Here is a 26,301-nt window from a genome sequence, read left to right as displayed (position 1 = left end):
GGGGGGGTGGGGGGGTGGAGGGTGGGATTTACAGTTGTGGTATGAACATTGTTCAGGTGTAGCTCTTGTTTCTGTCACTGTCATCAGGCGCAAAGTTGTTTTCCTGCCTGAGAGCTTAGCTGCTGATCATCTCTGTTGACAACCTGTTGTTTTTTGTAACTCAGGATGGTGATATTCTCAGGGACAAGGCAGTACTGCTGGGAGATGGTGTCAGGATTTGCCAAGACAAGTTTCAATACTTAGTGGAAGAAATTTTGTTAGGAGCCTTATCTCTCAGGGAGCTTGACACTAAAAGATTGTTCTGGCTGCGGTGTTCTTGTTTCAGAACATGTTGTTGTGGCAGGTCTCTCTGCTTGGCTGTGCAAATTGCTCTTCTGTTGGGTATTGTACTGTTGTCCCTTCATCAGGGTCAATTAGGGTCCTATTAAGCTAGAGAGGATGTGTGTGATGTAGAAGTGGTGGGGTACAAGCAAGTGCTGCACTTGGATTGCTCATCAGGAGTTAATGTAAGGACAGTTGGTTGCTCCAGGAGGGGAGAGGAGCCACTCTGCAGTGTGTGGGGCTCAGTTTGAGAGAGCGTCTTAGTGGCTGCGTCTCAGAATTGTTGATGGGAGATGTCATTTATGTGACCTAAAGCTTCCAGCCTGCAGGTGACTGTGGGCATGAGGCTGGGGGTGTGTTTGAGCTAGTATTGATGGATTGTGTTGGAACCTTCTTTGAAAACCTGGTAAGAGTTTTGATGAGCAAAATAGAAACGTGTTTTCCAAAATCCTTCTCTTCCTATAACTTCTTGGCATGTCTTTCGAACAAATGTCTTAAAATGGTGCTATGAGTGAACTTCTGCATGATATTCCCTTCTAATGAGTATGCCTCTAGAAATAAATTGAGGGCTGTGGTTCACATGTTTAGGTGAGGGCTGAGATCTTTACCTTTCCAGGGATGTCTGTAATGCCCAAGATGAACGGTTGTCTCCCAAAACACAACGTTACACACAGGATGGGCAATAGATTTCATCCCTATTTCCCTTCCATTCTGAGGTGTAGAAAACAAACATGGGTGTTGGAAGCTCTGCTGTCATTCACCCCCCTACTACATCAGGTTCTGTTACCAGGTTTCACAGCACAGAAACTTTGCAAACAGTGGTTTGATTAGTTATGGTCAGCCTTATTTTGCTTTCCTGTGTATTTCAGGGCACCTCATTCCTTACATGTGAGTTTCCACAATGGTTTTGATGCTGCCAGTTCCCGAGGAGCTGGCTTAGCTATGCCTGCAGGCTCTGACACGGATTGCAGAGGGGTTGGACACTTGTTTCTCTCCGTGCTTGCTTCTTGGTTGCCTCTGTTACCTGACATACCCATGTGAAGGCCCTGTACTCTTTGAGACATCTGGACCATGAGTTGATACTGTTGTTCGGCTCTCCCTTTCATCACTGGTTTCAAATGACTCTTGAGCTGTTTACAGAGCTTGTTACAGAAGGAGGTCAGGGAACTGGTTTGGTAGGGGGCAGGCAGTGGTATGTACCAGCTCCTCCTGAAAAGTGCAACCCTGCCTTCTTGGTTCTTGTGGAATGTGAAGCCTGCATGTGAACAAGGAGAGAAGATTTGTTTCCTTGTGTCTTGACTCCAAAAAGATGGAGTTGTACTTCTTTTAGTTTCATGCTTGGAGTGAGGGTGATGGGCTTGATACGATTATTGCACCAGACTTCTCAGCATGATGGAAATATGTGGCCTTGTAGGACCTTAGGACTGGACTTGCCCCAGGTGAGTGTTTGTTGTGTGTGATGCTGTAGATCACAATTCAGATATGCTGAGTCTCTACAGCTGCTTATCCATATTGCACAGGATGAGTCTTGGTAGTTTTGCTGCTCTTTTGTTTATTTAGATATTCATTTAAGGAGTCAGCCCTTCTTTATCAAAAGGCTGGAGCTTCTTTGAAGGTGGTATTTTCTCTACCACTATATCTTTGGTCTTTCCTGCCCGTGTCTGCAACCAGGGTGGTGGGGCAGTAGTCCCAGGAGCTGTGCACAGTTCAGCAAGCTGCTGCAGTGCATCATGGCTCTACCCCAATTAGTACCCAGAAAAATCTGCAGGTCCTTGGGGTTAAGCACGGGTATTAGCAGAGGATAAAGTAGCCTTGACACAGTGGTACAGTGAAAAACCACAGGTTTGAAGAAGCAGCAGGAAGAGAACCTGTAAGAAATCAATGCCAGGTGACTTCATTTTTACTTAATATTTTGAAGCATTTCTGGTGTGGTTTATGCAATAAGTCAAAGAGGCCTCATTAACTGTGTATTTATCAGGGCCAGCAGACCCTGATCAATTGACAGAAAAGTTTAAAAAGCTGAGGGAAAGCACATAGGCTGTGACAGAAGACCAGCACATACAGAACTAGTACCTGGTGAAACAAAGTATCTCCCTCTGCTGTTGTGGTGCACTTTGCTTTGCCTACATCTTTTGTGGTTTCTGTGGTGTTCCCCCCACACCGTCGTCATTACAAGCTCCTTGGTGGTGCCAGGAGGTGGTCTGATACTGCAGCACATCAATAGTGGGCCCCACCTCTCTGGTGGTCTGAGCTTGTTGTGCCACAGGAGTGCACTACAGGCTCTAGGACATCCTACCCCATGTGCACACCATGGGCATCACATAGGACCTGCTCTGTCTTGGCCCCTACAAAACAGCATAAGAAAACCAATGGTATAAAAATGTTGATTTACCTAAAGTGGCTTCCTTTTTGTTTCCTGTAAACTGACATGGGAGGAAGACACAGATGGCTTAGGGATGCAGATCCAATGCCTCTCTGCTTCTGCTGGGAGCTCCATTTTTGTCAGCTCCTGATGTTGTTATTCAGTCCTGCATTTCACGTCCTTGAATGCGTCATCGGAGTTTTGGGGGTTGTTTTTCCATCTTCCTTATTGGGATTTGGTTAATTGGTTTCCAGAGATGTGGTAAGTGTCTTGCTGTAATCAGTACAGAAATTTTTTAAAAGTGTGTTAACTGACTTTTTGCAAGACAGCACTTTGAGGTGGAGTTCAGGCTTTAAGTTTGTCAAGTTAAGAACTAGAATAAATCCCAACCCACGCTCCCAGCTCCAGTAAATAAATGCAAGATGACTCCTTTGCTAAGTGAAGATGATGGTTTCTCCAGCAGTAAAGCAGAGTGTAAGTATGAGACAATTATTTTTGAACTTTGATATTAATTTTGAACTTGTGAGTGTAACTGCTGACTAATCAGCAGCCATAAATTTCAGTTGTTCTCTGGAAAGCAGAGGAATTTGTTCCAAGCACTGGTTAAATGATTTGCTCTGCTGTTAGTGAGTCATCTGTGACCTGTGCTCAAATCCTGCAGATGAGTTGACTTTTTGTAAGGACTTGCCTATGATTTCAGACTATGTGGCCTTTTTCTGCTGAGGGTTTGCTTCATGTATTCATGTTGTGTGACTGGTTGACTTGTGCTGCTTTGCTCTCAAGTTGGGTGATGAGTGTTTCAGACAGGCAGCCAGAAAAGTAATATGCAGAGATGCTCTTCATTAACCAATTTGGGGTTCTCCTTATCCCTTATGTTTATACTTCATTTCTTGGGACTGGTAACGCCACACCAGGTCTGTTTTAGGCAATGCAAACTGCTGTTCCTCAGGCTTTTGGAGTAGGTAAGGGTTTGTTTTCAGACCAAGTAGCCTTCATGGCTCTGGCCTGAATTTTGGAAGCAGCCTGTGTCTGATGTCTAAGTGGGTCTTCATCCACTGATGACAGCACAGTGACTGCTGGAGGTCAGCCTCTTTTGTCAGAAGTAAGAAGAGCCAGACCAGAGTTGCATTAGGCCTGGTAAACTGCCAGGATGTCTGCATAAGCTAATCATGGCCAGGTCATCATTATCTTAAGTGAGTCAGAAATGTGCCCAGGCTGTTTATTAAGATAATTGGGAGATGGATGCTTGCGGTCCACGAACTAGAGCAGTGAGGTTATGGAGTGTAATGCAACATCTGATACAAGAGAGAAGGGGCTCATGTTCTTGCAAGTTGATGTTCTGCATGTGCCCAGGGCCTGGTACCATGGGAATTACAGTCCCCGGTACCAAAAACAGGTACCTGCGGTGGCATCATGATAATGCAGTATGCACATTTTGACCACCACCCATATGAGCTTGTCTTGTCAGGCTAAGGAGTTTGTACTTCTCCTCAGATTTCCTCATTAGGCCTTGTTGCCTGGTAATTTCAGGGATATTCTGGATCATGAGAGTATTTTGGTTTTGCTGCATCAGTGCCAAGCAATATTTGGGGATGATAGGAACAGCTGTGGACTGTCACTCCTTGCTTGGTAATGCCTGATCCAGCACCCCATAGGCTGCTAAAGGGGCTGCAAGTTTGCTTTGTGTTTCCTGAGAAGCATTTGTTTGTCAGCTGGTGTCAGAGGAGTTTGCAAGTTTAAGAGTGTTTAAGCTCCAGTCATATGCTCAGAGCTGCTAGAACAACTCCAGAGGTACACATCCCCCAAAGCCATCATGTCTCGGTGCACAGACATTGCAGGCAACTGAGAAAGGACTTGCTTAAAGACAGGTAAGTGACATTTTTCTCCTTCCAGGGAGCTATTGCATGTAATATGCTGAATTCAGACCTCTAGCAGGAATTATTTTGATGGATCTGCTCTAAATGTGTAAAAAGGATAACTGACTGCTTTAGACAGTATCAGTGAGAAACTGTCAGTTCCTGCTCAGGAACTAGCAGGGGATCTTCTGGCTGGAAATGCTGCATATCTGACACTGTGTGAAAACTGCAAAACAGAGGAGCCAAGTGCTGCTGGAGGCTGAGGTTAACACCCACCATTGCTCCTGTCTGATGGCCCAGGTCAGGGCCGGGCTTGGCAGAGTGGTGGAAGGTGCTCGGAATGGCTGTTTGTTCTTTTAGAAAGATGGGGGACACAGAACTGCAAGGGGGTCACAGAACTGCAAGGGGGGCTGCTTGGTGGTAGCACCAGTCTCTAATTTTCATGGTCAATAAGCAGAAAAGGCTCTAATGTGCCTTAACCTTTCTGTCTGGTGCCCTCAGAGCATGCATTTTAGATGGATCATCTCTTTTGCAGCCACATGAAAACACTTGGCACTGAATCCCAGTGGAAGATCTGTAGCCATGGCTTCAGAAGAAGGCGGCAAAGTCCCCGACAGTGCATCTTGGATGAATATACTGCCCTGTGACTAGACTGAAAGTTCAGTTTAATCCTATTAACCTCAGAGGGGACTCCTGGGAGTTGGGTACTATTCTATGTAGGGTCTTAAGCTCCTCTGCATGATCATAATGCGTGAAACATCTAATCTTGTGCCAAATTTCCTTTCCTGGATTTAGTGGTTCTGGCCCAAGCCTCAAAGAAAATGGGCAGATTGATATCAATAGCAGTTTTACAAGGGAAGGAGAATATCACTTGCCAAAAACCAGAGTCACCCTTAGGAAATAAAGAAGACTCCTGTGCGTAAAAGATACCATCAGGCACACCCGAATTGGTAAAGACTAATAATTTCCAAAGAAGAAGATTTCTAAGACTCTGAGGAGCAAGGAAATGTGTTGATTATGAGCTGTAGATAGACCATAGACTGGAACCTGACTTTTTGATCTTGAAAGGACCACTAAAAAGAAATGGGCTGCACAGGAATATATTTGATGATCCGTTGAAGGTATGGTTCAAACTTTTGGGGCATGTCTGTGCCATTAGTTTGTGGCACTGTGAAGCTCAGGTTTACCAAATACCTGGGCTGTTGATCTGCCACCAGAGGGAGGGAGGCATCCCATAGCTTGCTGGACACAAGCCATGGAGGATTTTGCTGCCAAGCCTGACCTGTCTGAGACCTCTCTGCTTTTGTCTGTGCTCCATTCTGAGGAAGGATAGATTCTCCACGGGCTTGGAGGTTTCACCAAATCTTACCTAGGCCCATGCTTAGGTTCCCCAACAAAAAATTAGAGGATGGACATCTCTTTGGTTGGAAAGGAGGTTAATTTGACCTAACATCCTTGGAATTACCCAAAGTGATATTCTTGTCTGGAGAAGTAAGTAAATATTTGCTGATCATGGTGCAGGGATGTGTGTATATTTGTGTTTGTATGCAAAGTAGGAATCAAATATTGCTGGTGAAAAGGTGGTGCTGGATTTCCAAAGGAAGAGACACAGTCCTTAAGTGTGATCTACTGCCCAAGGCAGACAACTGGAAGTCGGGATAGTAAAGTCCTCAGTGGATTAGGTTGTGACATGGAGGTAAGTTTTTGCTGCAGCTTTCCCATCTGTAATCCTGCACAAATGATTTCAGTCCCCCACAGTGCACTGGTGGTATTTGCACACTTCAGCTGCCAGGAATGAATGAGAAGAGCCTGGCTTTTAGCTGGCCCTGGGCATGATTCAAGAAAGCAATGTTTCAGCCCCTCAGCAGCAAGCACGTCTCTGTGTCACAGAGACTGAGCTGAGGTCCTGCAGAGCTCAGCTTCAAGCTGAGAGCAGCTTCTGGAAGGAAGCAGGGTCTGGAAGGAAGCAGGGAGCCACAAGGATCCTTTCCCAAGGGACATCCCAGCCCAAGTGCAGGCATTGCACATGCTGCTCCTTGCTCTCTCACAACACTCTGAAAAAAGACTCTTTGTTCTAGTAGATATAGATTATATATATTTTAAGGGTCCATGAATCATTCATATCCCAAAGATGAAACCAAGCATCAGAACTAAGGAAAAGCTGAGTGTGTGAGGCAAGGAACCTTCTATTATTTATTGTACTAAATATTGACCTGGTGTAGCACCTTATCCTCACGATTCTGCCTTGCTTTGTGAAGCCATCTTTTCTCCTAAAAATCTGAAATACTGTCTAACTTTCAGTAGATAGATTTAGCAAAAACCTAATCGGCTGCTTCTCTAGTGCAGCTTGATAATTTGCCTTTAAAGGAGTAAAGGGTATGTCCTAGTGAGAGTGTGAGAGTACAGCAGGGCTGCCAGGAACAGCATGGGCACATTGGCTTGGATGGAGAATGAAAAGTCCTAGGTGTGCTCTGGTGTGGAGCAGGGTTGAAGCGTTAAGACTGGCTCTGACAAACAACCACAGGGAAAAATGTAATTGAATGGTTTGGAAAGAGAGGTTGGTTGCTTTCTGGCTCAGCCAGGCACTTCCAGGCTCTGTGGCACAAGCCAGCTGTGAATAAGGGCTGCTGCTCATTTGTGGTCACTTGGTGGTCAGCATGAAATGAGTTTGTGGATGTCAGCATGAAATGAGTTTGTGGATGTCAGCCTTGCTCCTGGCAGCCAAATGTCCATAGCACAGAAAATGTCTGTGGTTTCTGGAATGGAGGTTGATGCTGATCCAGAGTGTGGCTGCGTGGCAATGGTTTGGGGTGTCCTGACCTCTTGGCAAGAGAAATATTTCACATAAGCAATCCCAATAGAACCAGAACTCCTAGCAGATAAATTGAAAATACTGGTTGAAGAGAGGTTGTTTGGTTTTAATTTGTGGGTTTTTTCATTGTTTTTGTTTGTTTGTTTGATTCTATAATCTAAGAGGAGGTCTGGAAGCTGAGCTTTCATTTTATGAAATCATAATTTCCTTTCTTATTTCAGTTGTATTGCAGTAAGAATTGAGGTCCTGACTGTCCTGATTAAATAGCAAAATGTTGTACCACAACAGCAGGAAACTATCATGTTGCTTTGTTACTGCCTTTTTAATTACTATGACCAATTCATTGGCAAGAGTAATATTGTTATTGCTAAGGGCCATAGACACCTTCCCTTTCCACTGCTATATGGCCCCAGGGCTTGTAAGATGCAGCTTTGGCAACAAGATGAGATAAACAGAACTTGATTTATTTGCTGCTCTTCATTTGTGCCAGCATAAGAGCTTATGAAGCCACAGTCTAACCCGGGTTGTCTAGTATGATTGAAGCTAAAAATAACCCCACTTCCAGCCCTGCTCCCTCAAAGGTTATTTTTCACACAGAACATTTCAGGGCAGCAGTAGCATGAGGGAGGAGGAAGTCACTGGTGGGATGGGGATGGCAGGCAACTGTGGGAGTGAGAGGAATCCAAACACCCAAGCAGGTTTCACCATCAGAGCTGGTAGTTTGAAGCAAGTAAGTGTCGTGACACCCAAGAAGGCTGCTGCAAAAACTGGGAGAGAAATTGTTTGGAAATGTGCTGTTTCTAAAGATTTTATTTTTTAATGTAGAAACCTTTCAGGCCACTTTTTAATTCATAATAAGGAGCAAGCTTGAAAAGAAGAAGAGGGCAAATGAAGACAGTGAGACTTGCTAACTTCCTTTAAAGTTGGAAGGTCACCTTTAAAAATGAATGAATGCAGAGTTTGGAAGCAGCTCCAAGGCAGCAGGTCTGGGTTTCAGCACTAGAATAGGAGGCAGAACAAAGATGAAAAGAGGAATCCAGTAGGGATCTAGGAATAGCTGCAGAGCTGCAAGTGCCCGTGGTGGACTTGGGTGGAGGTGATGTTCAAAGTAGCTCTCTGAAAGCTGCTGTTGTGCCTGCTGATGTGCTGGGGAAAGCTCAGTGGGATGCTGGAATAGCCAGCTGGACTGCACTGGAATATGTGGATTGGTGATAGCATTTCCTCCCCAGAATACCCAAAAGATGAGATGTTGCAAGGAATGAAACCCAGCATTTGAAAAGGTAACCCCCCCCAGTGTCTGACATGGTGCTTTCTCCCCTGTGCTCCCAGTGCCTGCCCTTCCCACCTTCCCTTGGAAATCACCAGATGCAGCTTGGGAGCTACCTGATCATGTAATGAGAACAAAGAAACTCCTTCTTCTTATCTAACTGGATCAGACAATATCCTCAGGGAGCTTCATACAGTCTCTAGTCCAACAGGTTCCAGGTTTGGACCCCAAACAAACAGCCTGGGTAAGCACGGGGAAATACATTTCCCTCACCCCTTTCCACTGGAGGCTGAGAATGCTCCTTTGAAATCATTGCATAGTGAGCTGAGAGGACAGGATTGCAAAGGAGAAAGGATGCCTCTGGATCTGCAGTTAGGCTGTGCAGCTTTGAGATCTGTGGAGAAATGCTACATGATGTTTTGTGCTGCTATGCTGCTTCCTTTTTTCTGTAGCTGTCCTTTTTGAAGGCTTTTAAAGCACTTTTGCAATCAGTATTCAGACTTGCTGTGGCTAAGGCTATAGTTGGGAGGCAGTATACAGGAAGGGAAACTGAGGCAAGGGGTTGCCTTCCCCAGGCTCTTGTGGGCCCTGGAGAAGCATATGGCAATGTGTGGCCAGGAAGAATTAGGACCCCAGAGGAGGCATGGGGGCTGTGGCCAGAGAGACCCTGACACTGGTCTCAGCTGGGTCTGCCCTGGGCAGAAGCTTCCTAAGACAGGAAGTGAAGTTATATTCCTCAAGGTTTCACCTAAGAACTGAACTAATTTTGTGTTTGAGCACTTGCCTGTCTTTCCCACCGAGCCAAGGCTCAGGGGCATCAGGCACGTGCTATCTGTTGCTTATTAAGTGGTTTAACAAGCCCAGCTAATTGCAATGTACTCAAGGATTTTTGTAGCATATGAAAGCAGTCCCTGTTTGTTTGTGTCAGTGCTTTAATACACCAATTAAACCTCGAGGTGTGTGTGTGCTCACACAGTTTAATGTACAGGAAGGCATGTTGATGTCTTACATGTCAGCTGGGGCTTCTCTGGCTGTTTCAGCTCCAGCTCTGAAGGGATGTCTGTGGTTTTACACTCAACCTTGTCACCAAAGGGACACACATCCTCTACATAAAAACATTGTTCAACTCTCCTCCAAATTATGCAGTTTTACAAGACTCTGGCAGACACAGGCACTCCCTGTTATTAAGGTTTCCTTCTCTCCAACAGGCCTGGGAGAGTTTCTCAGTCTTTACTGCCATCTCGGTGCTGATGATACAGGCAATTTGTGCATGAAGTGTTGTCTTCTCTCCCTCAATTAGTCCCAAGGGGTGACCAGTGGGAGCGTGCTGTCCGTGACATTTGCACTTGTTTGCAAAGGGCCCAGTGCCTTTGTTAAGCCACGCAGGTAATGAGTGATAATCAGTGCACAAGGCACCCGGTGTGAGTCGGTGCAGGCAAGAGCTGGAGCAGGCAGTGAAGGTCAAAGGTAGAAGCCTCCTTCTGTGCACTTACAGTGCAGTGCAAAGAAGGCAGTTGTGGGAGGAGGAGGAGGAGAAATGATGGATTAAAGGAAATTGAGCAGCTGTAATAAAGACACTTGAAATTGAAGAGCATCTTGGATGCAGTGATTATATTCCCTGCAGAGCTGAAGTGCTGAGGAGGGTCTGCAGAAAGGGCAGCTGTACAAAACCACTGGCCTTTTGGGGAGCAGGCTTACAGGGAATGCAAAATGAGTTGGAGAAATCTGGCTGGGCTTGAATGCATGTTTTTAGGGTACAATTAAGAAGGCTGTCCCGAACATTCAGTCTGGTAAAAACAAAGACAATAAAAGAAGGGATGAAAGGACTGATGTATGCCAGGCTGGCTAAGCAAGAGATAAAGACTGTGATGAGGCACTGCTTAGATACCAGAGTGAAAGGAGAGAGGAGGAAGAAGAAAGCAGGGGGGAGAAAAGGATGGAAAGCATCTGCCATATAGGATGCTGAGGGTGTATTTCAGACAACAAGCAAGGTAATTTTGCACACAAGCCTCTCTGAGAGACAATGAAACTGGGCTCACAGCAAGGGTGGGCTTGGAGTCTTGAAGAGAATAGTGAGCTGGTGTGGAGGATACTGAGGAGAAAGTGCTTATCTTGAGAGTGATATACAGAGAACATAGACTGGTGACAGAGAATGAAAGCCAGCTTGCATCAGTGATAAGAGGAGAGAAGAATTATTAAATATTTGTCATCTGCCAAAATTGCATCCAACTTTATAGAGGATGAAGAGAAACATCTCCCCATATCAGCTATTCAAGGGCACAGGAAAAGGTGAAAATCCTCAACAGACAGAGAGCACATCCCATATTGTACATAACAGTGGACATGCACATGATTTTCCATGGTCTTCATTGTTATTTTAGATTTCCTGACTAAGATGGGGCAGACAGGTGAGAGTTGGAAGGTGGTGGACACAACAGGGACAAGAGACAGACCAGTAAGCTTAATGTTTGCTCTGAGAAATTATTGGAAAACTTCTTAAACTTTAAGGGATGTTGTGGGATAACACCTGGAAAAGCAACACTCTATGAAGGCTAAACTTCCATGGCTTAAAGTAGTGGGAGGTCACACACAACTAGTCTGCTGGCACTCCCTGAGGAGCTAAATGCCACTATATATAAGGGAAATTCAGTAGATATAGCACACTAAGATTTTCAGCAAGTATTTGACAAGGACCAGAACTAGAGATTAATGACTAGAGGTAGAAGCACTGGTGTGAGATTTATAATAAAAGCCTGCATAGAAATCTGCCCTAAGAGCATGAGACAGAAAGGAACTATTGCTAAAAGTGTTTCCAATTGGAAAGAGGTTGAAAGTGATGTGTCCTGGAGGTCAATCCTGATTCATCTGTTTATTTCTTAAAGTCTGCAAATGATCCTCAAGGAAACACTGCAAGCAGGAACGACAGCTGTCCCTGCTGTGACGCCACAGAAATGGGTCATTTTTCACCAAGGTCCCAAATGTGCTCAGTGCCTCTCCTGACTTGGGACGTGTTTGAGAGAGGAATCTCAAGGGACAGAGGAAAACCAGAGAGAGAATGAGGACCTCTTTGACCTTCCTGCAATACCAGGAGCAGCACTGGGAATGTACCAAATCCAGGGGAGACGTGGCACATGGAGACTGCAATTATTGCAACAACAACACAGCCCTGTCTGTGAAGAAATGTCAAATGAAGCAAACTGGACAGCATGAGAATCTTTTCCTTCACTGAACTCCTCCCAGAAATTAAGATGGGTTGGAATAGCTTGGTAATTTTTTTTTTTCCTTTTTTTTTTTTTTTTTTTTTTTTTTTTTCTTTTTTCTCTCCAATTCCCTGGACCTCTTTGACCTTCCTGCAATACCAGGAGCAGCACTGGGAATGTACCAAATCCAGGGGAGACGTGGCACATGGAGACTGCAATTATTGCAACAACAACACAGCCCTGTCTGTGAAGAAATGTCAAATGAAGCAAACTGGACAGCATGAGAATCTTTTCCTTCACTGAACTCCTCCCAGAAATTAAGATGGGTTGGAATAGCTTGGTAATTTTTTTTTTTCCTTTTTTTTTTTTTTTTTTTTCATTTTGTCTGCTTTCTCTACAATTCCAGTTTCTAGTCTGGAGACCTGGGGTGGCTGGATGTGAGCTGTGTTTGCAGATGAATCACAGCCTGGCTGTGTAAATGCAAGAAGTCCTAGTGAAGTTTTGAACTTGGAATGCTCATCTACACTCAGATATTGATCTGGGTAGGTTTGCCCATTACCTCCTTGAAAAGTGTCTGCCCTGGGAAAAGGTTAAGTGACTTGATTTAAACTCTGATTGATAAAGAAAAGACCTCAAGGTGACCTTTATAATTCAAGTTGAATTTGGAGTCACTTTCCAAGCTCAGATTGCAATAATGAAACAGGACCTCTGATTTTTCCATGTTGTCACCCCAAAATCTGATGCTGGCCCTCCAATTAAGAGAAGTAAGGAAAGCAACATATATACATCTGTTCTAGACATTTTCTGATTGAGACCCATCCTAGGCTGGTGAGGAGAAGCAGCTAATGGCATATTGGAGATCTTCCCACCATTACACCCCACTCCGTGCTTTGCAGCAGCACCCATACATATTCATCTACAAATTGCTATTGGCAGCTTTGGAAGGTCCTTTTAATGCCTCTGCATTCTCAGCTAACTGCAAAACATTATTTCCCTTTCCCTCCTTTCTCAGCAATCTCGTTTTTGGTCCTTTCCATCAGCAGTATGTTCTTGCTGTAAAACTTCAGTATACAAGTTAAAATTTAAGCTATTAAGCCATATATGAGATCTATAGAAAAGTGTGTGTGTATATATATATAATCTTATTTTTGTTGCTGAAGATCCTAGTAGGTTGCCTTCCACATGTGTCTTGAATACCAACTTAGCAATCATCCAGTCCTCACACATAGTTTGGTTTAAGCTGAACATGCACCTTTCCACCATCTGCAATTAATCATGTCTTCTGAGGCTACCAGCACTGCAGAATATTTTCTCTAGTCTCACCAGAGCCCTTGAGAAGAATTAACTGAGTATTTTTCCCCTGGTGCAGACACTAATGTTTTGCCACAGGAGAAAACACTAAGTTGTTTGGGTTTTTTTGCCTTCTTGCATGCAGTGAAGTTTGTGAGGTTTTTCTGTGAAAATTCACCCCAGCCATCTGGCTCATGTTGGCATGAGACAGACAAGTGGACAAAAATGCAATGTTTTATTGCCCCATGTTCTCCCCATGCTGGGTGTGTCAGAGGCAATAAACCAAGGTGGATTCTCGACTATAAAAGTGATAAAGGCAGGACATGAGGAGGATACGATAAAGCAGCACCATCAGGGGAGGAAGGACAGTGTCCTAAGAATAGTATGTGCTTCCTTAAATAGTCCTGGTGATGAGAGATTTCCAAAGTCCTGTCCAAGGAGAACATTTTCTGGTTCATCTCTCACTCCTCAAATTGCTCCGTTTCTGCTGAGGAGAGGAAGATGGTGTTGGCACGATGGTGCCTCTGCTCAGCCAGTGTCAGATCCCATCATGGAGCAATCAATGCATTGCCAAGCCACTGCCTTGCAGAGGTCCTCTTCTGCAGGATGGACCCAGGGTACCAGTGGACTTCTTTCTCTTGCCTAGAGCTGTCCTGCTGTTGTTATGCTCATTTTTCAGCTGCAAGGAAGACCTGAAAGGAAAGGTGGATTTCTCTTTGTGGGAAACACCATGGGAGCACCAGTCCAACATTCATTGCATCCTGCCTCTGACTGACTCAGATGTAGACCAAAGGACTACAGGAAGCCCCCAACTATGCACAGATGTGGAGGGCTAAACAAGGACCAGCTGCTCTCTCCATCAGATTAGCTAATCCCTTTGTATGATCTGTCCTTCTCTTTATTCCTCTTTATACTTTGCTGCCTCAAAAATTGCTGAAATCACCCAAACCACAGTAATTTTAGACCCCAGCAGGCAGAGATGTCTCACATTACTCCTCCTCCAGAGGTTTCCTTCTACAGGAGAAGTTGGCAAGATGAAAAAAGGGATGTGATTGTGCAGACAGAAGAAGTAGGGAGAAAGCCAAGGAAACTTTGAGGAGAAACAAAAACGGAGCAAGGTCCGTTTGGAGTATTAGGAAAACAGGAGTCCAAGGGAACACCTCATCAAGCCGTAGATGTAAGCACACCTCCTGTGCTGGTCCTGCAAGAAGGAGAGTTGGAAGGAGGCAGGATGGGAATTGGGCAAATCAGAGAGGCTTTCTAATGAAATAATAACTTGAGCCTGAGATCTGTCTTTCAACACCTCATGTTTTCACTCCATATGGCCTCACTTCTGGAATTTTCTTGTTCCATGGGTTTGGCTGCATTAGCCACTCATTTAATGACCACCAAAAGAAGTTGTTGGTGGGAGAATGACTGGGCATGGAGCAAAGAAGACTTAGGTACCCAGAGATTGCAGAAGAAGAGGAAAAAAAAAATAAAAGCAGAAGATGGTGTGTTTTGTCCAAAATGGTCCTTTTCCTTTGGGATGATGATGATGAGGCTGGCAATAATGAGAAGCACTTCCAATTTGCATGGAGCTCTCCTTGGAAAATGCAGAAGACCAGGCTCTCTCACCAAATTGCGTCCTTTGAGAAAATTCAGAAATTCTTTCACACCAGAATTTCCTCAAGGTCTTTTCACAATTTCACATCTGGTGGAAACTGAGCTTCAAAAAAATACTTCTTCATGTTGCAGTTTTCGGATCGGTCCAGAGTAGATGTAGTAGTAGTGCAGGCCCCCCCTGCACTAGGGGCCGCTGCTGTAGTTTGGCACTCAAACCACTTCTGAACAATCCCTTTTTCTTTAATGCCACCCTTCTAATAGTCACATAGTCCCCAGAACATATTCAGGATATCTGGGAAATTTTAGCATTTATGGTGGGGTCATGTTAAGATCAGAAGCCATTAGGAAGGCAATGGCAGCAGAGTCAGACTAGGCAGAAGCAGCACACACCTGTGGCTAGATCCTTCAAACCATGGATCAGACCAGAGACCAAAGAACATTGAAACAGTATCAAAACCCCCTAAATCCTTAAAATCGCAAGGAAACGCTAAACACTGTGACTTGAATCCAGTGCTGCAATATCTACCTGGGTGTGCATCAAACTGCAGCGTGGTTCTGGGGTTTACTGCTGAGACCAGGATGGCACCAGCAGGATCTGGCTGACGAGGCCAACAAGGGCAAAGGATTGACCGTAGGATGTCTGTCAGTCAGAGACATACCCCTCTGTGGGGGTAAGTACTGGCTGGGATGAGCTCTCCTGTTACCTGCTGAAGGGAGAACCAGGTGCTGGCAGCAGTGATGTGTGACACCTTCCAGATCTACCTTTCACTCCACATGGGGACAGCAGTCTAGTAGATGCTGTTGTAAAGATGAAGGAGATTTCAGTGCTGTGTTTAAATTAAGCAGTAGGAGGAAGACCCATTGCAGGGCTGGTGGTTGGAAGAAAGGCTCATGTCATGGCATGAGCCAGCTAACCAAGCCCTGAGTGACATCCTCCTGTGGAGACGTTGCAAGGGTGCCAGAACACAGAGGACAGCAAAGGCTAAATCTCAGGCTGAGCTCACTGAGAGCAAATTTCTACTTCCTAAAAAGAACCTACCAAGCTTTCCAGAACCTGAAGGGGGCCTACAGGAAAGCTGGGGAGGGACTTTTTAGATGGGCATGCAGTGATAGAAAGGGAGATGACTTTTAACTGGCAGAGGGTAGATTTAGGTTAGACATTAGGAAGAAATAATTCTTCAGGGTGGTGGAGAAGCTGTGGATGCCCCATCCCTGGAATTGTTCAAGACTAGGTTGGATGGGACTTTAAGCAACCTGGTCTAGTGGGACATGTTCCTGCCCATCCATGAAGGGGGCTCAAAACTAGATGATCTTTAAGGTCTCTTCCAACCCAGACCATACTGTGATATGATCCTGTGACCCAGCAGCTCTTTTCTGGCCTTGCAGCAGCTCAGCATGATTCACACACAGCCAAGGAGGGGCTGCTGCCACTGTCAGTCACTGGAGTTGGTCCTCGTGTCTCTCTGGTGGAGCTTTAACTGGGAAAATATGAGGTTTGATGCTGCCTAAAGCAGGTGCTGCCAGGCTCCTGGACATGCTGGGGCAGGCAGACCCATGCCAGTGAACTTGCAGGCTGGGGGACCAGGTAGCCAAGAGCCTCTGAGACCTCAGGGGCAGAAGGTAAGCCTCTCTCTTCCTGCTGGAAAATGGTCTTAAACCTCTGAGGCTGCTGCTGAGACCTGGTCACTTCCAGCTTTCTTGTGATAAACCATCTCAGCAACAGGATGCTGTTAAGTGTCTGATTACTGCATTGGTAAAGCCTTAAGCCTGAAATCTAACTACTGCAGGGTCCCTCAGGGGGCAGCCAATCCTCCTCCACCCCTCCAGCACTAATCCCTCCCTTCCCTTAGAAGAATAAGAAAAAAGAAAGACAAATGATATCTGTCTGCAACAGTGCTTTCCAATCAAGTGAAAACTAGCTGGAAAATCAGATCAGCTGGTAAGTTCCTGCAAAACACAACTCTATCTCTTTAAATCTCCCCTTTTGAAGGGGTGAACTGAACAGCAATAGCTGCTGATGTAAAACACACCATCATTCCTCCTATCTCCTCTCCAAGACCCTTCCCTGCAGACGCATGAGTCTGAGGGAGGCAGATGCTCTCTGAAGACTATTTTCCTCCGTTAAATAAATTCACTTTCAAATAATGTGTAATTAAATGTGTGGTATTGAATTAATGTTTTATTCTGAGTGCTTTGGCAGCAGGGGACCTAGGGGCCTGGCTGGTGGAAGGAAAATGTGTTCACCGGAAAGACTCCTTCCCCCTCTCTTCCCCTTTTCCTCCAACCCTGCCAAGATTCCCAATCCCTGCTTCCAAGATCTGTACCAATGAGTGGCTGAGCACAATGTTTTGAGTAAGGTCCTTTTTGTGACACACTGCCATGGTACATGCATTTCACCCAATGGAAAGACCTCTGCTGCCCACTTCAGTCCCTCCTCAATCTGCTTCCTGCTGGGCTTACTGTTTCTTCTCAGAAGAGCCCAGTTGAGTAGTCAACCCTTGTATACAAAAGGCAAAGCCTGAGTGTCCTCTCAGGATTTGAATTTGGTGCTGGATGCCTAAGGAGACAGGCTGCTGAAACTGGAGAGGCAGTTTGGCTTTGGAGCCTAGTGTCAGTCAAAATTATTTGAGAAGGTGCAGGAGATTATAGGAATGACTGGTTGTTTTTTACATCTTTTGTCTGGAATATTTGTAAGTTTTTCATCCCATCTTGTTGTAGGTCCTTTGTTTTGGGATGTCCCCAGGATGTCTGTGCTGCTGCAAGACTGTGTGGTACTGTGATCCCCAGCTGAGGGTGGGACAGTTTGTAGGGTTTTCTTTGTAAACTAATTACTACGTACTTACTGCTAAGATTTATGGGACTGAAATGAACAAGAAGAGCTTGAAATCATGTTTTAATAGGAGTGTCAGGTGGTTTAAGCTGGGACAGAAGCTTTGCTTTGAGTGTGTTTGTGGGGTGTATTGGCAAGCATGTTCCAATATGATTATTTTTCAGTTTGTTTTTTTTTTTCATGAAGAAAAGGAGAGTATGATTTGGTTTGGGTTTAAGCTTTGCAGGTCTGTCACACCAGGTAATGTCACCTACTGCCAAATGGTTTTCAGCATGATGTGGTGAGGGAGCCTGGCAGGTTCTGGGCTTGCATCTGATGAGTTGTTGGTTTAAGGGGTGAATGCACTTTGCCTTTCTGTCAGCTTCTTCACACACACAGAGACACACACACACTCCCTTTACACCTGCCTTTAGCTCTGAGAACATTGCACCTGCAGACTGTGGTTGCTGGCACTGCTGTGCAGCTGATGCTGGAGCTGGGGCTGCAGGGGAGATACAGCAGCTCAGGTTTCGGCAGCTCAGCGGGTGCTAATTCCTTGATTCAAGGCTGGCTGGTGTTAGCTGGTGAGTGAAAGGCAGTTCTTTGGGTCAGGGCTTCCTCTCCTGCTATTGCAATAGCAAAAGCCAGAGGAGCTGCTGATGCTTCTAATTGCTAGAGGTGTGCTTGGAAGTGGTGGATGTAAATTATTTTCAAAGCATTGGAGATCTGGCTTGCAGAGGTTGCTTTTCTGTTTTCTTGAGCTTGATTGCACTGAATGTCAGCTCCTGGTGCAGACTTTCTGGATACGTTTTTATAGCTCAGATTCTCCATCTGAATGCATCAAGGCCTGCTATTTTTTACCAAGGTCCATTTGGCAGCATGTACTGCATTAGCTCAAGGTCTGCTGGGTCAGCTGGGCAATAATGCCTCCTTCACATCTGGGACCTGCAGTCATGCCTTGCAGCTGTTCCCAAGGAATGAAGGGAAAGGTTAGAAAATGCAAAGAACTGCAGAAACATAAAGTCATTGTCCTTTAAGGTCTTCTTGAAGGAGTATGATTGTGACCATTTGATAACATAATACATAGTCAGGCACCAGGGTCTGCCTGGAAGCAAGTTGCCAGCATCTTGGTAAGACACAAGACATGAAAAACAGTCTGAAGAGAGGCTGTGAAGTCTATGATGTATTTTGGTTTGCTAGAGATCAAAAAGCCTGACGAGAGATTCAAAGAGAGGGGTAACACAGTAAAAGGGAGAGCATCCTTTGCGTTTCAGTTTTTTTCCATCAAGGCCAAGGAAGAGATAGATGGATGGAAGGTGTGAGAAAGTCTCTATATTTTTCTGTATGGACACAAATTGCTATTAGAGCTGTCATAAAGATTGAGTGAGATTAAAATATTGCCCCAAATGTGAAGAGAAAGTTCTGAGTGAGGTGGGAAGGATCTTGGTGCACCCATGTGGCCACCACCCAGGTGGCTCAGCCAAGGACTGTGCCTGCTCCACGAAGTTCCCAGAGATTAATATATGCTTTATATAAATCTCTGTGATTTGGGGTCTCTTTGAAAGTACTGTCAGAACTGCTTGGTGCTTATGATCACAGCTCTGGAAGCTGAGTCCTTGAAGGGTACCTTACAGAGGAACTTGGCAAAGAACCAGTGTCAGGGCACAGCGCCAAGCTGCTGGAGTGAATCTCCAGGCCTTTTCCCAGATGTGGCTCATGTCAGAGTAGAGAGAGAAGCCACCAGTACCAGAGGGCTACCTACTCTGAGCCTGTTTATGTTTCCATTTTTTTAAATTATATGGGACTGATTCTTTCTTTGTTTATGTGTACTTCACAGCAGGCTGCAATTGAAATCAATACCCTTCATTGACTTTGATGGATTTGCACCAGGCCAGGAGGGAGCCTCAGACACCGTGCAGTTTGCCTATGCTTTATCTTCTCTCACTGTGAGACAGGTCTGTGAGAGCAGGACTTATCAGCCCTCCAGCAGCAAGGCTTTTTGATCTGGTCACAGGTTGATTTCTGATCCAGGTTGCAATTGACTGCCTGACGTGAGAGACACTCTGTTAGTGGTTACATGTCTTAATGATAAGATTTCTAGTGTAAATTGTAAGCTTTGTTTATTTGACTTTCCTTGTCATGAAGCAGGGAAGCTATGCAGGATTTATTTGTAAGAATTATTTTAGCAGTAAGTCAAGAAAGAAGTGAATGAATCATACTGGCTAACTGAGAACTTTGCTACCTTTTCATGGACAACTTATATTTAGAGAAAAGAGACACAACTCTTCGGCATAATTTAGTTGTTACAGCAAATGACTCAGCTGCTACTGAAAAATGTCATTGTTGTCATCATTTATAAAGTGCTGTTTATGCAAATGAAGCTTTAGAAGCTTAGAAAATCAAAGCCTTTACCACAAAGAGCCCAGGATCAGACTCAAATCAGGGTACCCTAGAAGCACATCTAAACGAAGTCATTTTTAAAACAAGGATTGAACAGAAGTGAGGCAAGAATCAGACAAGCAAAAGAGAGAAGAAATGACATGAAGTGACAAAGCTGACTGAGAGAGGGTCTGATGGTGGAGACATACAGGAAAGGACCTACCTCTAGGGAACACAGGGCCACAGATGTGGAGAAGAAAAGAAACTAAGAGAAAATTGATATTGGTCTTTTCTAGGCTAGCAGAGAGGGCTGCTGATAAAGAGGATGGCAAAAGTGAGAGGAGAGATTTCCAGAGGTTTGCTCTGTTTCACCTGTGAGCTACATGTTGTTTGTGAATTAGGAGTCTAAGAGCAGGAAACCCACTAGAAATGTAGGAACCATATAGATTGCTGCTCAGCAGTTAAAAAGGAGTTTGATGAAGTTTGAATTTCAGACCTAGTGTAAATGATCTAGCTTAAGAAGTAGTTTTGTATTTTGCTGTAACTTAAGTACTGGCATTGCTCATGGTTTACTTTGTTTGGAGTCTGATTTGTTCATTTACCTCCCACTGTAGTCACCTGTGTCCAAACACTTCATCATGTGCATCCAGGCTTCAATAGTACTATCAAATCATGGTTTTAAGGATGCTGACTGTGATGGGAATCTGAAATGCAGAATTTGCAGTGTCATTGAACCCACCTCTTCCTCACCTGACCTCCAGGACTGATTGGAAGTGAGACATTAAGTGGAAAATTAGATTCATGAGATGTATCCGTGCAACTTCCCGGTTTCTGTGATTGAAATGTGATGGTTATTAGAAAAAGGGTGTTTTCATTGCACAGTCTGTTACCAGCTCTGTATCCAATGCCTGGGATTTGGAGGCTGAGTTGGGGTCTTTTTGCCTTGAATTTGTCACTCTCTTGCTAATACTCTTGCTTATACATGTTACCATCATTGAACTGAAGTTGTGGGGTATTTCCAGCTGCAGGTCTGGTTGGTTTCTGATGTGGTTCATGTGTTATTCAGAACAACTGTGAAGGCAAGAGCTTGAAACATGTTCTCTCCATGTGATAAATCTTGACTGACAAGAGGGAAGGTGGGGGATCTGCCCTACTCTCTTTCCATGTAATGTAGCAACATAGTAATCCCATAACAAGATCTGCAAGATTTTTCATTTAACACTGGAATGACTTCAGTGTTGTGCTCTCTCATCCTTCCTGTAGATACAGCATGGCCTTGAATGACTTCCCATCATGCTGTCAAGTCTGGTTATTTTCCTGTCAGGTCTTACTGTGGCTCCTGCATAGATTCTTCTTTTGTATTGTCTTGTTGGCTTGTTTTTATAAGTTAATGGTGCAGGGGGGGAGGAAATAAAAAGAGTGGTACTTACAGGAAGACAGTTTGCGTACACCTTGTCGGCAGGGCTGACTGCAACACAGCCCAGACAGATTAGCACACCACTGCCTGCCTAAAACAAATAAACACCAGCTGTTTATCAGACAGGGCTTGGCTTTCTCCAGGAGGTGGTAAACAGATTTATGCAGATGAACCTCCCAGGTGCCCTTGCAGCACAGCATCTTTCATGGCTACTCGGCCTTCTTTATGAGTTACAACCAGGACAGACCAGGCAGGAGATGCAAGGTTAGCACAATAACACAGCCGTTTGCTCAGTGCCAGGGTACTTTGTCATTGCTTTATGTTTAAGCCCATATTTAATAGTAACGTAGAATTAATCATAATGCTGATCTCACCGTGAATGGAAGAATTTGATGTAAACTTCAGTATTTTAAGCCTAAAGCATGTGAAAAAGCAATTTATTGCAACTCACTTATTATTCTATTTGTGCCTGAAATACTACGAGGCAAAATTTATGGCCATTTGAAGTGGAGAGAAATTGGGATCGGCAAAATTACTTTTCTGACTCTATGTTAAGATTGTCCAGTTACAGTCAAAGTAAACTTCAGTATTTTAAGCCTAAAGCATGTGAAAAAGCAATTTATTGCAACTCACTTATTATTCTATTTGTGCCTGAAATACTACGAGGCAAAATTTATGGCCATTTGAAGTGGAGAGAAATTGGGATCGGCAAAATTACTTTTCTGACTCTATGTTAAGATTGTCCAGTTACAGTCAAAACTGCTTAATTTCATGAACCTTTTTTTTTTTTATGACTGAGTTTACTTTAAATCCAGCAGCACTACGTGAGTTCACAATTTCAAAAGGATTTCTCCTCCTTCAGTTCAGCTCCATCAGCCACAATATCTCCTTAAATTCTTCGTAAGAATTTTCCCTAGAGGTTCTCAGGTGACCCCAACAACTTACTTTGAAATCTGGTATTAATGACAGATGGGATATAATTTTAATAATGTAGACATAATTACAGTTTGGATGCTGGCTCTCAGAAATGTCTGATCATTTATTAAGATGTTGTTGGGAGCAAAAATTGGGAGCTGAAAATTCTGAGCAAGACTCTGGGGAGTTCAGAAAGAGAGGTCTGCTTCAGTTCTCATGATGTTACTGTTTATTCAACAGAAGTGTAAATAACTTCAAATAGTATCATTAGTTATTCTGAAACAGTTTCCTTTTAACTGGATCTTGCATCAAATGGGGAAAACATATTGCAATTGTTATGTTTCTGTTGGGATTCTGAGTTTTTTTAGGTATCCTTGGGTTCCTCTTTATACAAGATCATTTCCTGACAGCTTTCTTGACTGCTGCTATTCAGGAGACCAGGAACGTAAATACATGGTTTGTCAATGCAGCAAATCTTAGGTGCTGTACTGATGAGTGTTATAGAAATGCTTGGCAAGAGAAAGAGGAAAAAAACACTTTTCTATAAGCAAATTGGTGCCATTTGAGCTTTTCTTAGATTAGGACTTTCCTCACCCAAATGCATCACTTAACATTTCAACACATAATATTGCAGATTTCTCAAGGTACTCCTTAAACACTCAACTAAACCAGGTGGAGAAAACAAAGTCCACATGTGATTTGTTCTCCTTGGCTGTCATTGCAGATTTAAAACCAAAGTCATTTTGTATGTGTCTACCATCCCGTGCCTTAATGTTACTAATATTATTAATATTGGTAAGTAACAGTTCTCAGTCTATTGAACAATTAATGAAAAGGTCAACAGGAATTCTCTGTAGAGGTGTCGTTCATTACAAGGCCCATTGCTTATACTACCTCACAGCATCTATCTTCCCAAACAAGCAAAAAGGCTGGAGCTGGCAGCTCCTTAAACCTGCCTGAGAGCTCCTAATTAAAAAGCTTAATTATATGAAAACCATTAGGATGTTAGTCTTTTAATCCATTGGCTTTTTTATGCATTAAGTGGTCCCAGTGTTGTTGTGGGGGGTATGATCTCATGGTGCCTACTCGGGTGCCTGGGGGGTAGAAGCTGGTGGCAGATTGTGCTCTCTGCTAGTGAAGCTTCCCTGCAGCCAGTTTGGAGCCAGGTGTTTGTCACCTCCACCTCCTGCATCTGCAGTGCCTCAGGGAAGATGCATCTGAGCTGAGGGGTGCATACCTGTACAGCTCCTGTGGCACATGGAAGAGGTGGAAAAGTCTCAAGACCAGTCTCAGTTTGTGGGCAAACATATATAGGGCCAAGTTATGAATGCCCCAGGGGAGGAGTGGGAACAGGGCACTGCCCCATCTAGTATCACTGCCCCATCTAGTATCACTGCTTGAGGAGACCTCTAGTGCATCAGCTTTTGCTCACCAACTACTGGAGAAGTTGGGGGTGGCCTGGTCTACCACAGCTCTCCAGGGAGACAGTAAGCTCCAGTGAAGGGCAGTTTAGATTCTGTGCCCCAGACAATGCTCATATGGCTGAGTGTCCATGGTTCATTCCAGGCAGTAAAAAAAGCTTCTTTGCACTGCCAGAGGAGCTGAATGGGTGCTGTGATGGCTGAAAGGTGCTTAGAGCTTTGGCAGCAAGTAATTGTGTCCTAGTGTCATCCCCAAAAGGAGGGAGTATGGAGACTCCCAAGCTCTCCCAGCAACCAGTGACATTTAGTCATGGCCCAGCGTTTGTGGAGGTCCTGCTAGTCACATACCCACCATTGTAGGTGCCTAGAACCTGGGTAGATCAAGCCCCTGTGAATGACCCTGTTAGCTGAACAGACCTATCTGTTCAGGTCACAAATTAGGAGCTGAGAAATTAGGAGCTGAGCTGGTAGAAAGCAACTCCATGGGGAAGGACCTTGGAGATCCTGGTGGCCAACAAGTTATCCATGGGACAACAATATGCCCCTGTGGCCAAGAAGGCCAGTGGTATCCTGGAAAGCATAAAGAAGAGTGTGCCCAGCAGGTCGAGGGAGGTTCTCCTCCCCTTCTACTTTGCCCTAGTGACACCCCACCTGGAGTATTGTGTCCAGTTCTGGGCTCCCCAGTTCAGGAGGGACAGAGACTTACTTGAAGGAGTCCAGTGATGGGCTATGAGGATAATTAAGGGACTGGGACACCTGTTTTATGAGGAAAGACTGGGGCTGTTTAGAGAAGATTGAGAGGAGATCTTACTAATGTATATAAATATCTGAAGGGTGGGTGTCAAGAGGAGGGGCCAACCTCTTTTCATTTGTGCCCTGTGATAGGACCTGAGGCAATGGATGCAAACTAGAACACAGGAAGTTTCACCTCAACTTGAGAAAAAACTTCTTTACTGTAAGGGTTAGAGAGCACTGGAACAGGCTGCCCAGAGAGGTTGTGGAGTCTCCTTCTCTTGCTACTTTCAAGACCCATCTGGATGCATTTCCTTGTGACCTTCCCTAGGGGACCTTGCTGTGTCAGGGGGTTGGACTTAATGATCTCCAGAGGTCCCTTCCAAACCTTAATATTCTGTGATTCTATGATCTTCACAGGCCTCTGCACCTTTGTTAAATTAATAGCTATTGCTCTTTTAGTCTTGCAAAACCTCAGTTGCTATTCTGTCAGTCCTCCCTGTCCTAAATGTCAGTGGAGAGGATCATTGAAACTAATGCCTCGAGTTTGCCAGTTGTGCCAATGACTTTATTTTGGTATGATCTTGTCTCTCAGGGAACAGTTGTGCAGGAAATGGCTGCAGGGTCAGGGTCTTGTTGAGGGGCAATGCTTGGCATGTCTAACCAGCTCATTTGTACCCTAAGGTGCGTGGAGGTCAGTGGTCCTCCTTCCCTTGGGAACACTTTGACTTGCCAAGGTTCAGCCTCAAATCTCTCTGAGTTTGGGTTTAAATGAATCCTGACTGAAATGCAAACTCAACAGGACCTTCTAATCTTTCCTGGCCTGACATTGGAAGTATGTGACCTTTGCTACACCTCGCAGGAGATGGATTATTTCCAGGATAATTCCAAAGAGATTCAGGTCTTTGTAGCAGATTCTGCCCCAAAGTTCCCTCTCCCCGAGAACAAGCTTGGCTTGAGCTCGCAGTGAAAACGTGATGAACCTTGAGTACTTTTCTTGCAGATGTTTTGCATGAGACTAGCTTCATCCCAGAGATGGCTGCGTTCTGTGGGTGGGAAAAAAGATCCCTGTAGATATTTTGCAAAGCAATTTCAGATCCTTTGCAGCTTGCTAGAAAATTGAATTAGTTGTTTTCCATTCCCTGAATTAACCCTGATTCATTCTTCCCTCAACCCTCTCCCTCTTCCTCCCCTCCCTCCAACAGATGTCCAGCATATTAAGAGGAGAGACATCGTTTTGAAGAGAGAGCTGGGAGAAGGTGCCTTTGGGAAGGTGTTCTTAGCCGAGTGTTACAACCTCAGCCCCACCAACGACAAAATGCTGGTGGCAGTGAAGGTAATTCCCAAGGGCAAATGGCAGAGAGCATGGCAGGGGCTGGCTGGAAAACTGGGCTGGATGAGCCTGCGTGGGAAAGGGAAGCAAGGGAGGGCTGTAGGCCAGGGGCAGAGATTTATCTGATGCTGAAGATTGTGGTAAATCCACTTAGTCACACAGAGTTTCAGTGTTTCACGTCAAGGTCATCTATTCTCGCCGATACCAAAGCCTCTCTTCCTGCCGATGTGGCCAGGAGACAGACGGGGAGGAGAAGCTGGTCTGGAAGCCATAAGCTCCCAGGCAGCTGCAGCAGTGTGGTCTGGATCCCACCTTCCCCCCCACGAGGGAATGGGGCCCATCTCTTCCTGGATTTTATCTCTGTGCAATGTGCAGAAGCTGAAACAAAAGAAGTCCTCAGCAAATTGAGCTCTGAAAAGCTAAGCATGACAAACCAATTTGCTGAGATCAACTTGCTGCAAGATGGATGAAGCATCCCAGCTCACCTCCACTCAGCTCCTGCTTGCTTAGCCACAGATCATTGAGCCAACACACCTTGTGCTGTTTGCATCGTCGTGAGGATCCTCATGTGAGCTGTGCCCC

At 44.8% G+C, this 26,301-nt stretch overlaps 1 protein-coding gene across 1 annotated transcript in view; it reads left to right on the top strand.

Moving 5' to 3' along the window:
• The window catches only part of NTRK3 (neurotrophic tyrosine kinase, receptor, type 3), a 213,549-nt gene that overhangs the window by 146,022 nt on the left and 41,226 nt on the right, over positions 1-26,301 (top strand). Inside the window, 1 exon segment of the mRNA XM_010001306.1 lies at positions 25,592-25,722. Coding sequence (XP_009999608.1) covers positions 25,592-25,722 — 131 coding nt within the window.

This window comes from Chaetura pelagica, unplaced genomic scaffold, assembly GCF_000747805.2.
Source record: "Chaetura pelagica isolate M959 unplaced genomic scaffold, ChaPel_1.0 scaffold737, whole genome shotgun sequence".
NCBI lineage: Eukaryota > Metazoa > Chordata > Aves > Apodiformes > Apodidae > Chaetura > Chaetura pelagica.
The sequence above is the reverse complement of the archived record's forward strand: the minus strand, read 5'-3'. Positions and strand labels throughout refer to the sequence as shown.